Source organism: Protopterus annectens, chromosome 8.part0 (genome assembly GCF_019279795.1).
Source record: "Protopterus annectens isolate FY-2018-M chromosome 8.part0, PAN1.0, whole genome shotgun sequence".
NCBI lineage: Eukaryota > Metazoa > Chordata > Ceratodontiformes > Protopteridae > Protopterus > Protopterus annectens.
The window spans coordinates 753110136-753123745 of NC_056741.1; the positions used below are offsets into that span (position 1 = coordinate 753110136).

Here is a 13610-nt window from a genome sequence, read left to right on the forward strand (position 1 = left end):
TCACATGAAGAGAGTAGTGTAATACTAAGGGAATGACAGAGTACAACAATTATATCCTCCTACTGGGGATGCTTCTACGCATTTTGCAAGCTGTGTAACAGAATCAGGTATTTACCTACTAGTAGGGCCATCCATAAAAGTGTGTTAGTTATGTGTCTGATAAAAGTGGTGCATTGTTACAGGCAATGACTGCAGTGAGATGCAAGTTATACATTTCCAGGATTATCATTATTATTATTATTATTATTATTGTCACAGCACAGCTGCTGCTAGTTATGCGATATGATCTGAAATGTAATAGAAACCTCTCTCACGCAGAATCTCTGGTAACTGAAGTCAAATGTAAATAGAAATAATATAGTTATTACAGGAACAGAGCTTTTATTTTACAAATAAGAAATAAAAAGGCACTTCTGGGGAAGCAATATGAAGTTGTAAGCATTCTGCATCTTTTACTTTTGTTGTGGATGATGTCATCTCAAGAAAGCCCCTTGCTGTAGGCACCAAGAATAGTTAAATGGAGTTAAATGGAGGTGGAGGGAGTGAAAAATGTTGAAAACACAGTAACTGCAGTGTAAGTGATGCTTTTTACACATGCACTTGAGAGCAGTAAATCAATATAGAGTGATTTATAAATGTCCATAGAAAGCCCTGATATGGAGGAGATCGTCAACATCTAAGCTAGAGTATTTATATGTTATGATTTTAATTCATTTTTGGAAATTGGACAAGCATTCTAAGCATGCCTGAAAATGGCATATTATAGACAGAACACTGTGGCAAACTTTAGGCAAAAAGAAAGTGAAAGAAGGTTTGCAAGAGAAATAAAAGTCCATCACAACTGCAAAAATGTTCACAAAAACACATTACATTAACTCAGCAATAGAAAAAAGTCACTAGTTGAGTCTCTGGTATAGAGGGAAGAAGTCAGGAGTATAACCCAGATGACCCTGGTTTGATTAGTAACCTGGGTGCTGAAGAAACCACCCAGGGAGGGAAGATGTGATCATCTGACATCGGCTTACCTATCCTGGGGATGGAGGTGGTCTGGTCTGCTAGGACAATGACTGTTATGGAAAAAGGAAATACAATGTGAACTAATGGCTCAGTTAAGCTACAGTAAGCAGTAGCCTTCTATATAACTATGTGGGAACACCTTTCTAGGGACTTCAACTGTCAATAAGATGGTGCACCTATACGGCTATTAGTAGCCATTCCCAATGCTTTTTTTTACAGGTGTGGCCTAACCACAAAAGCTGGAGACTACAGAACTGTTAGTCACATATGCCTCTTATCTAAAACTATGAAACATACTATGGTCAGACCTCATTAAGCAGCACACTGAAAATATGTTAACCCTGGACTCTCATCAGTTTAGATTTGTCAAAGGCAGGACCTGCATCTTTAACCTCATTCAGTTCTTTGAAAAGTCCTAAAAATAGTGATTAGTGGTTATGCAATACATACCACATTTCTGGACCTAGATGAGACCTTTATTCAGGCAATGCTGACAGACTTGTAAATCATGTGTTGTGCAGTGCATAGCTAATTAATTGTCTGACAGAAGCCATGTGATTAGGCTTGCAGATGCCACTACTGAAAGCACAGTGCTCAGATTTGGTCCCTCTCCTATTTGACATCTATTTTCCAGACATTTAAGACAACACTGCTGGCTATGCTTAAGTTTAAATACAACTGTAAAATGGGTGTTGCTATTTGTTCTTGAATGAAGTATCAGACCTATAAAACAGAATTATATTTGTTGACAGAAGATTTTCTCACCAACTCTTTGAAGTGAAACATCTAAAGGAAAGGTAATACCTGATGGGTATAGAAGAATAGGAGGCAATGAGAATGAATTTGTCTGGGCTATGGATCCAACCTCTACATGTATTGGCACATGTACACTCAAAACTCACATGTACACACAAACACACACCTATCTATCCATCTACCTATCCAATCTACATGCATACATACATACACGCAAACCCTATCTATGAAACCCCGCCCTACACACACACACACACACACACACACACACACACACACACACACACACACACACACATTCTCTCTTTGAAAGTTGCCTTCCTTCACAGAAGTACTTTTCTTCTTTTGAATACACATCTGTATAGAATGCAGAATGTTCTCATATCACCACCATATGAGCTAGATATACAAGATCTACTTAACATAACCATTATTTATTTAAAAGCATTATGATTGTCTTTCTGGGTAATTCACTTTCACTACACAGAAATTATAGAAATAATTATACAACAATAACAGTAATTAGACATTTATTAAGTGAAAGAATGACATGTAAACAATGATTACTTGTTTTATTTGAAACTGGGGTAAACCAGGAAATGACAGATGCTCCTACGAGCAGACATAAAGGATATCTTAAGTGCGGAGTGTTGCAGATATCACAAATAACATTAAAGGAGGGCTTGAGATCTACTTAAGCCAGTCAACAATGGTTTTGGGATATGTCTGTGAAGAATAAAAGCTATACACGCAGCATAAACAGTAGTAATGTTAAGGGAAATTCTCCTATGACTCTTAGAAGTGGTGCTTGCAGTTTTCAGGGCTGTATGTGGGTGAGGGTATGTAAACAGGTTGTCAGCACACATTGCTATCAAGTTACTACCCATCATCGTTCTCTGTGTAAAATTCTATGAAATTAGAATAGCACAATATAAAATATGCTTCGTTATAAAGTAATGAACATCATTTGGATGAATGGTTTTGCTGTGTTTTCCTCTAAGGTCTTAAATAATTAACCATTTTCAAAGTGGATGAAAGCAGCTGTCCAAATGCTTCTGCTGATGTGCATCTTTTTGCCTGAGGCAAAGTCATCCTAAGATATCAGTTTCTGGCATACTGGAAACTTAAAAAATAAAAATGGCTGTAATGATATTGGAATGTCATAGATTAACTGGAATATTGCTAAAATAATGCTGTCTGGCAGTTAATGCAGACATTCCCATGGTGTCCATTTGCCCAATGTGGGGCTCTGAGCACATCCCTTAACCAGACAGTGCTCTCTCTTGGGAAACTGGGCTAGGCTCATCAGCGGTCTCCTTGTTCATATTCCTAGTAACTACCTATAAACCTATGTTACGCACACAGTAACAAGAGCAAACATCAAGTGGGAAAAAGGATGGAGCACCTACAATGAACTCAGCTAGGCCAACTCATGTAGCTGACTAAAGGGCACTGTAAAAATGGAGAAATATTCTCTACCATGTGTGGCATGTTTGTGCCAGTCTGACATAAGCACACTTACTTTCTGTTCTGGTATAGTAAGGACATCACTTGCCAGCCAGAGAATGAAATCTTGGTGACATATGAAAATAGATCAGCTGTGTGTATGAAAACAAAAGCAGTAGAATCTTTATTAGAGAATGTTTTGGCAGTGTGAGGTTGTTATTTCACACTAATGTGACTCGCATACTGGTTGACAGATAATATGGCTTTTCCTGGGAATGTGATAGCTTGTGATACATGCTGTCAGAGTACTTATTTAATAAACCACCAGGTACCAGTTTGCTTTAGGAGTTTGACATTAGAATAGGAGAAGCCCTGCAGTAATGGAAGATTAAACATTTTAAATATGCTGTGATCTAAGGCAAGATATTTTCAATTTCACCATACATCTCATAGAGTAAATCAGTCTTCCTAAACCTTACATGGTTTCCAGTGAAAAAGTGGGTCAGTAATGGAAGAAAAATACTGAAGCATACAAAACTCCATTCTGCAGTGCGTAGTACTAAACTTTCACCTCGCTGGCTCAAGTCTGATGTTACCTCATGAAGATTCTGGGTTTGTGGTACACAGATACGTCATTAAGGAAATACAGAGAATCCACCTGATATACTATCATAAATTACAGAAAAAGAAAGGGAAAAAATGTCAGTACATACTTAGTTTAAAGCAGACTCGTATTTATATTTGGTGCAAGTTTCTAAGTGCTGGTTCCCCATTAAACTAAATAAGAAAATGTTATGGCCCCACACAACAACAAGGACAACAGCATGAATTACAAGAACACTGACAAAATAGTATTTCAGTTTATACATCTTTTGTAAAGATCCATGGTAGTCCTTGAAGATGCTTGGTGTCCATCAGGAGTGGAAAGCAGGAAGACCATTCATGGGGCATTGATTACTCTCATGATGTTGGTGTGTCCAGAGCCTGGTCGCCATCCTGTCACCACAATCACTGCATCACCCTTACTGAAGAAATTCTGGCTTTTGCCTGCAGTAAAAAATAATACTTTATAGAAGTGTTTCATAAACATATGCTGACTTTTTATTCAAATGCTTGAATACAAGGAATTTTGATAGCAGTATACAAATTTAATTTGCATAGCTTCATAATGTGCCAAGACAGGCAAAGCAGAACAGCTAATAAGGATTTATTTCCTACCGCTTCAAATATTACAGTCATTAACAACTTGCAACTCAAAGGCAGTCACCTATAACCAGTTTTAAAGGAACATTAGAATTCACATCACTGTAGTCTAATATAGTACTGCATAATATGCTTCAGAGCTAACCCTTATTTTTCCTTAAAAATCAGTCATCTTCCTGTTAGCAGGTTAAACAAACAGCAGCCTAAATTAGCTGCAATGATTTTCTCACACTGATATCCAATCATCAAGGATCCATCTGTTGTTGTTGTACAGTGAAAAAAGCCTCTGTATACCTTTGAGAGCTTATAGTCTATGTAAAAATAGGTTCATAAACGGAAAATGGAAATGATTATCACTGGCCAAGATGACTCAGAAATAAAATGTAAGCATTTAGCAGTGTCAGCGGGTCAAAAGGTATCACTCTCACCTTTGGTGCTAGAAGACCAGAGGTCTGTGAGTTCTATTCCAGCTCCAGTTAATACTCTTCACAGTCCTTTGGATGAGATGTTAAAACTAAAGTACCATCTGCCTGGGATGACAGTAGCTGAGGTGGATGTAAAACAGCTCATGGCACCTATTGAAATGGAGTAAGATAAGTTCTCTCATGTACTGTAAATTTCCTCTAGAAGTACAAATACCACCTTGGGCCTCTCCTGAAAGGAAGCTATTATCCTGGTGGGATTAACCTAGTCAACAAAAGGAAAAATAAAAGAAAAATACTAAAAAAAAAAAGGTTCAAGAGATAATTTATGTAACAATGACAACTATTTATGTTAGACTGTTACTCCCCGATTCTTAAGGATTCTAGGGTTCAAAATCAATCCAGATAAACAGCTGCCTGCAAAATACATCAAGTTATTTAACTGTACTGTTTAAAGCCAAAACACCTTATTGTCATTACTTCTGTTAGTCTCCTTGACTGTTGTGGTTTAGATACAATGTGAATTGGTGGTCTGACTCTTGGAAATGTAGTTTGTCAGTACTCAATATCACAAATTTTAGAGGGTTCATATCAGCAGCTTTAGTTGTACATAGACACAAAATTCTAATTTGAACTACTGCGCGTCAAGGAAAGTAAGTTGTGTTCACTTTCCTACATGTGTTTTTAATTACTTATGTTGTTAATATCTAACAATTAAAGGCTAGAAATGAATTTTTGGTTGAAATAACTCATTATTGTGACGATTATTTTCCAATAGAATCTTAGGGTACAGACTCTTGAGTTTTACGTTTTCAGTCTCCCAAAGGAATTTATTGGTAATAGTGATATTAAGACTAAATGCAGCTTATAGATTCATAAGTTCATAGGTAGGTACTAGGCTATCTGCCCGAAAGCATTTATAAGCCTAGCCGGAATGTGTTTGCTTTCACCGCCCCCTTAGATTAGTTCCCTGTGCCTCTGTCCAGCAGAGCCATTGAAGTGATTCCTGGGGTAAACTTGGTTTCCCATCCACACATCAAGGTTTCTCTTGAAGAGAGCTAGCGAGGAGCTCTGCCTAATGTAGATTGGAATCTTGTTCCAGAGCATGGGAAGTCTCTGGGACAGGAATCTATCCCTCCAGCACATCCTATTTATTGTTGTGGTGAAGTTTAGATCCCTAGAGCGTGTGGCTCGAGGGGATATGGTTTTCTTTAGGTGGAGCATGTCCATCAATTCTGGGTTGGACATGGCCTTGTATGTCAGGCAGAGATCACCTCTGAGTAGGCAGTATGCAACAGAGTACAGCTGAGTTTCTTCAGTCGAGCTGCATAGGGCATCTGCTTGAGGCCAGTTATCCTCTTGTTGAGGTACTTCTGTGGTCTTTCCAGTTGTTGCAGGTGTCTTGTAAGGTACATCCCAAATGCGGCATTGTACTCTATGATGGGTCTGATGAGTGATGCGTAGAGGGGCCTAATGACTACTTTCGATCTGGATGTAAACCCTTTTGTGATTAGGTGGACCTCATAGGAGTCTCTAACCACTTTGGCAATGTGATTATCAAAGGAGAGGTTACTATCTACTTGGGTCCCCAGATTCCTTATATCTTCCGTATTTAGGGGGTTGCCACCTATGTGGTAGTTTGTAGGTACTTTGTTTTTTCCAAAGGGGATGACTATGCACTTTTTGGCATTTAGCTTGAGGCCATGGTTTTGACACCAGGTATCTGTCACAGTGAGACCCTTTTGGAGGATGTCTGTGTCAGCTGGAGAGTCAATTATAGCCCCTAGTTTGCAGTCATCTGTGCACTTGGTCAGCCATAGTCCTCCTGTGCTTGCCTGTACCTCCAAGGAGTATATGCCGAACAGGAGGGGTCCTAGAGGACTGAGCTATGGGGAATGCCACTTGTAACCGGTTTAGAGTCAGACCTAGCTCCTGCAACTCTTACCATGTAGATTCTGTCTGAGCCAGTTGGCAACCCATCTCGTGATGTAGGAGTTTATGTTCAGGCTGGTGAGCTTGTCTATAATACCCGAGTGGGGGGATGGTGTCAAAGGCCTTTGTGAGGCCTAGGTAGGCTGTGTGGACTACCTTTCCCTCATCTATAGCCTTGGTAACTGTCTCAAAGAAGTCCACTAGGTTTAGGAGGCATGATCTGCCCTTAAAGCTGAACTGGGTAAGGTCCAGTGTTTGGAGGTTCCCAATGTCTCTGTTAATGAGATCCATGATGATGCACTCCATAGCTTTGCAGGGCGATAGTTCCCGGGTCCATTGTGGCTCCCCCTTTGTGGAGCAGAATAACCATTGTTGTGCGCCACTCTCTGGGCACGTAGCCTGTGGAGCAGCTGAGTTTAAACATTGTGTTTAGGTGAGGGGGTTAGTTCATCTTTGAGCTCATGTAGGATGCAACCTGGGACACCGTCTGGTCCCACTGATGCTGTGTTTTTGGCTTTGGAGAGGGCTGTTTTAACCTGAGTGTCTGTGATTTCAGGGGCACTACATTCTTCTGGTATAGTTATGGGCCCTTTTGGGGGTGAGAGGGAGGTGAAGTTTGCACTGAAACTGTCTGCCAGGATGTTGGCTATATCAGTCGGTTCAGTGTATTTTGTGCCATTCTGCACCAACTCCGAGCAGATCTGAGAATTTCCACTTAGATTCTTGACATAGCTAAAGAATGCCTTGTGGTTATCTTTGGAATCCATGGCAATTTTTCTTTTGAAGCTAGCCTTGGATGATTTTATGAGGGAATGTAGTTTTTTGCTGATACTGATCAGGGATGTCTTCCCTTCTTGGGATTTTACTCTTTTCTGTACTAGTTTCCTCCTTGTATTGTATAGCTTGTTTATGGCAGGGGTCCACCAGACTTGTTTCCTTTTCTTGGAGGAGTAAATCTTGGTTTTGTTTGGGATAGCACAATCCATGCATTCTTGTAGGTGCCCATAGAGTGCATTAGTAAAGGATTTTGCAGCTTGGACAGTGTTATCCTTTAGCATGGTGGCTTTGAAACTTCTCACCTCGGTCTTGAGTAATGTGAAGCTGAGGTAGGATTATTGTTTTATTATAACAGGATTTAAAATATGACATTTAAGATATATTGTCAATATTTCTAATAACCTGTTTCTCATAATTCATTATGCTGATGAAATATTTGTATTTATGTTCAATTTACAACTTGTTCACAACATTTTAATGGGAGTATTTGATTCAAGCTAGCACCCAAATGAAACACTTTCATAAATGGATCATTGATATAGATTTAAAACAAAACTCACTTCAGTCTGTTCCACTAACTTCAGGAATGGTAGATAGATTTGGGTTAACTCAAAATGGGTCTAAACCAACTAGATTCTAAATCAGGTAAATGTGTTTACTACTCTGGATTTTAGCTGATGACAATTTAAAAGTAGTTAAATGTGAAATAATGTTACTGGATAGCATTAGTGGCCATCTACCTACTGTCATAAGCATGGCACAATAAAATATAATAATAAACAGTGGATTATAATTGGATATCTAATCATAATTGGCTATTTATTCAATACATGGATGCCAATAAATTCACCTCAAGAGCAAAGTGCAAGAGATGAATACAGTCAGCCATGTCAAGAACACAAAATGAATGGTTACAGCTGGTGACCTGTTCTCCGTGCTTTAGAGTGAGTATATGGAGCTTTATCATCTCCATTTACTACCAGTGACAGAAAAAACAGTGCTTGAGCACAAAGTGTTTTGCCACCTTTGAAACCCAGTAAAGCACTTAGAGCTGTCAGACAGAAGAACACCTCTCAGCTTCTTTGCTTAAGAAGTTTCACCAAATCCAAAATTGATAGGGGGACAAAGGATCAAAATCAAGGACAGTTTTTAAATACTGCTGTTATTCACTTAAAAAGTTAATAGAACCACATGTTTTGCATTGATATGCAGTTTGTGACAATAAGAAGTGTGAAATTCTGGGTCTATATCAGAACATCAAAGTTTTAAAACTTTGAATGTTCTAATATCGACCCGTTTTGAGCAAACGCTAAAAATAGCGAAGCTGCAGAACACCAAATTCTTTCCTAGGGAAAGAATTTGGTTGGTCGGTTCTGTGGCTTCGCTATTTTCAGTGCTGTGGTGGAAAGTTATGGGTCGGCTTTAGGTAAGTGTGCGATTGTGTGGTCGTTGGGGTTAGGGCGCGGGTTAGGTGAGTTAGGGTTATGGCACTGGTTAGGTGATTTAGGGTGAGGGCACGTGTTACGTGAGTGTGCAATAGTGACGGACCTTAGGGTTAAGGTTTGGGTTAAGGTAAGTGGATAGGTAATAGTGTATTGTACAGTTTAGTGTAGGGTTAGTTGTAGGATTATAAGTGTATGTATGTGGATTGATGTTTTTAGGTGTGCTTGTGTTGTGTGTATGTTTCAGAATAGTGGATTTTTTCCCAAGGAAAAAATTCACTATTCTGAATGTTCGATATTATGTGGTCTAGATATTTTAGGTTTGATGAAATAGCGTTCGCTATTTTCATCTTTCGATAGCGTGATATAAAAGCGAAATTCTAATGTCTTGCATTACTGACTGAGTGCAATACTCGTGATTTACCAGAAAATCAGAAAATATAACAGACAGTGCAAAAATATGAGAGAAACTCGGGGAGATTTGAGAGGCACTGACAACTGGTAGAAATGAAGTTATTTTACCTTCTGCTGCTGTTTTTTGCCAGGTGGCACTGTCCTCTAACAGCCCCATAATGTGAACTAAGCCCCCAAGTGTGAACGGATCCTAATAGCATTTACTTGGTGCATTAACAATTGTTAAGTACCCTCAAGTGCTGTTATGATTGGGTCTCATGCTAGATGTTAACAAGCTTGTCTTTTTCCTGATACTGGAGGATAATCACAGTTCTCCATGTACTACATATATGTTATGTTTTTTAAAAAGGTGAATTCCAATTTCATTTGTAATAGACTAACCTTTCTTGTGTGGGATTAGTTTTATTATTCTCAAGAGAAACTGCAAATACTGCTGTATAATTGCTAATTGTTAATTAATGAACTTGCAACTGTATGTGAAGTTCATCTAAAGTCTAAAAATATTACTTCGGCATGTGATACGAAAGTGGTACAAACAGTATAAGAAGCAGTAGAGCTCTATTAACTATACTAAAACAGATCAAATGAAAACTGGATACATTTCATAAGAATTTATTAACTGGGAATCCTATGTGACACAAATGTACATCCACAGAGATTCCTGAATTTTGTACACACAAACTCCCTGGACTTGATTGTCAATACACCAACAAAGGGTACAATCAAACTGGATCTGGTCCTCACTAACACGGGAGAGTGCTCCACACCCCTTACTATAATGACTTCCCTGGTAAAGGTCAGACCACAAAATGGTCTTCTTTCAAGTATAAATAAAACCTGGACCCCCAGCTAAACTGGGAATATTCAGGTGGCAAAATTTCAAGCCCCCATAAACTATGCAGAACTGTTCACAGAAACCCTATACAAGCATGCTAATAGCTGCATAGAGGCAGCTGTACCCACCAGGAAGTACACAACTAATTCAAAAAGAAGCCATCCTGGTGGATTCACAAAATCAATCCTATGAAAATAGGAGGAAAAAAATCATGGCAAAAATTAGGAGGTGCAGCACCTAGCAGGATAAAAGCTCTCTCATCAAACTAAACAAACAACTCAGAGGACAAATAAAGTCTACCAAAGCCAAATTTGAGGCCTCCATTGCCAAGGACAACCACAAAGCATTCTTTAGCTATGTCTGCAACCTCAAAGGCAATACACAATTGTGTGCAGAACTCACTAAATGGAGCCACCTTTACTGAGCCAGAAGATATACTAAACTTACTGGCTGATAAATTCAGCTCCAACTTTACTCCTCTCTCTCCCCCTCAACCTTCCCTTGGGAAATATCTTCAAATATAACTCCCCCTACTATCACTAGGGAACAGGTCTATAATGCTTTCTCTAAGACCAAGAACACTGCATCAGTGGGCCCTGACAATATCTCAGCATGCCTTCTAATTAGCATGAAGAATGACCTATCAGGGCCTCTGAAATTACTATTTAACTGTAGTCTCCAAACAGGCTTTGTACCTCATTAATGGAGAAAGGTAATAGCCATCCCTCTGCTTAAAGGTGGGCCAGCTACAGACCATGGAAACTACAGACCCATAAGTTTCACTAGTCTTATATGTAAAGCCGTGGAAAGAATTATTATGGAGATGACCAACAGAGATATAGTAAACCTCCAGGCACTGGCTCCAACCCAGTTTGGTTTTGTCAAGGGCAAGTTGCCTACTCAACCTGGTAGACTTCTTTGAGAAGGTCACCAAAGCAATAGATGAGGGCAAAATTGTTCAAACTGCCTACTTTGACCTGACCAAGGCATTTGACACAATACCCCACTCGGGCATTGTTGACAAACTCAAGAGGTTAGGTACAAACCCGTATGTCACCTGATGGATAGCCAAGTGGCTCACAGACAGGACACAGGAAGTTAGAATTGGGGAGTCCACCTCTACAAAGCAGCCAGTCACAAGTGCAGTCCCTCAGGGATCAGTCCTTGAACCGCTCCTTTTTGACATTTACGTCTCAGAAGTCAAGGCCAATGTCAGTGGTCTCTGGCTGACTAAATTTGAAAGGATTGCAAATTAGGAGCTGTCATTGAATCTCACACTGACACAAACGTTCTCCAGGAGGGGCTGACACAGACAAATAACTGGTGTCAGAGCCATGGACAAACTAAATGCCAAGAAATGCATAATAGTATCCTTTGGGAAGTCATCCATCCCTGGTAGCTATCATATAAACACACCCCTTAGAGTTGACCCAGTAGTCAGGGACGTAGGCACACACACTGATACTAATCTAGCCTTTGATCATCATGTGTCTACTGTGGTGAGGAAATCATTTTAAGCTGCGCAACTTGTAAACAAAGGTATGGCATCCAAGTCCAAGGAAGTGATTGTTCCACTGTATTTGGCATTCATCAGACCTATCACTGAGTACAATGCCCCCTTTGGTATGTACCTAACCAGACATATCCAACACCTGGAATGTCCACAGAGGTCCCTCACTAAAAGAATACACGGTGTAAGTAATATCTCCTATGCAGACCGCCTCAAGACTCTATCCCTGTATTCCGTCTCCTACAAGCTTTGGAGGGGAGATCTATGCCTGGCATACAGAGCATTGTCAGACCCCACTCTGATGGACATCCTGCATATCCATAAAACAAACAGTACCAGAATTACCCGTTCTAAAGACTTAAACCTTGCCTGTGATATAAATAGGACCGGCTGGAGAGATGGGTATGTATCCCAGAGACTATCCCATCTGTGGAACAGGCTCCCCATCCATGTGAAGTAGAGTTCCTCCCTAATCCAATTCAAGTGCAACTTGGACAATTGGATGGGAAACCAGAAATTCATCCCTGGTTTGGCATCTATGTCTCTAATGCAAACAGGTAACCTGTAAATGGTTTATCTCCCAGTCCCATGCTTACACTTATCAAGGGTGTCAGAACTTGTCAGAGATTTGGGATGCATGGTTAGGCTTAAAAAAGCCCTTATGGTCATTGGCCTAGTAAACACCTATGAACCTATAAGACTACAGAGTAGTGAGGATTTCTTAGGTTCATAGGTTGGTACTAGGCTATTGGCCCTAGGGCCTACACAAGCCTAGCCAAACAATTCTCTGGATATTTCTTCCCACAATATTTACTTCCCTGGACCCATGTCTAGCAGGGCGACTGACGTGATCCCTGGGGTGAATTTCCTATCGCCCATCCAATCGTCAAGGTTCCTTTTGAAGAGGGCCAGGGAAGCACTCTGCTTGACATGTATGGGCAGTCTATTCCAGAGTATGGGGAGTCTCTGGGTCAGGAACCTATCCCTCCAGCATGTTTTGTTCATTGTGATGACAAAGTTTAGATCCCTGGAGTGTGTGGCTCTGAGGGATTGGGATTTCTTTAAGTGGAGCATGTCTAACAGCTCAGGGTTTGACATGGCCTTGTATGATAAGCAAAGATCGCCTCTGAGTAGACGATATGCCACAGAGTATAGCTGGAGTTTTTTTATATGGTCAGCATAGGGCATACGCTTTAGGCATGTGATTCTTTTCGTGAGGTATTTATGCAGCCTTTTCAGCTGTTGCAGATGTCTTGTGAGATACATATCAAATGGGGCATTGTACTCTAATGGGTCTAATGAGGGATGTGTACAGTGGGACAATGATCTCTTTTTCTGGATGAAAAGCCCTTAGTGATGAGGTGTGCCACATAGGATTACCTGATTGTTGTGGCAATGTGGTTATTGAAGGTTAGACTGCTGTCCACCTGTGTCCCTAAGTCTCTCATCACACTTTTGGCATTTAGTGAACTGCCACCTATGTGGTAATTCATGGGTACATGGTTTTTCCCAAAGGGGATAACTATACTTTTCTTGGTATTAAGCTTGAGCCCATGGCTCTGGCACCAAGCATCTGTTTCTGTAAGGCCCTTTTGTAGAATATTGACATCATTTGTGGATTCAGTAATGGCTCCCAGTTTGCAGTCATCTGCAAACTTTGTTAGCCAGAGTCCCTTAGTGTTGGCCTGTACTCTAGAGAAGTAGATGCCAAACAAGAGTGGTGCCAGGACTGAACCCTGAGGTACTCCACTTGTCACTTGTCTGGAGCTGGATTTGGAGTCGGCTACTTTTACATTCTGGGCTCTGTCAGTAAGCCAGTTGGCAACCCATTGAGTGACATAGGGATTTATGCCCAG

At 40.2% G+C, this 13610-nt stretch overlaps 1 protein-coding gene across 2 annotated transcripts in view; it reads right to left on the reverse strand.

Moving 5' to 3' along the window:
* Positions 1-2286: 2286 nt before the first annotated feature.
* The window catches only part of PKLR (pyruvate kinase L/R), a 711145-nt gene continuing 699821 nt past the window's right edge, over positions 2287-13610 (reverse strand). For both annotated transcript variants that reach the window (XM_044080213.1, XM_044080214.1), the window contains exon 11: positions 2287-4266. In XM_044080213.1, the coding sequence (XP_043936148.1) occupies positions 4160-4266 (107 nt within the window). In that variant the 3' untranslated portion in view covers positions 2287-4159. The remainder of the gene's footprint in view (positions 4267-13610) is intronic.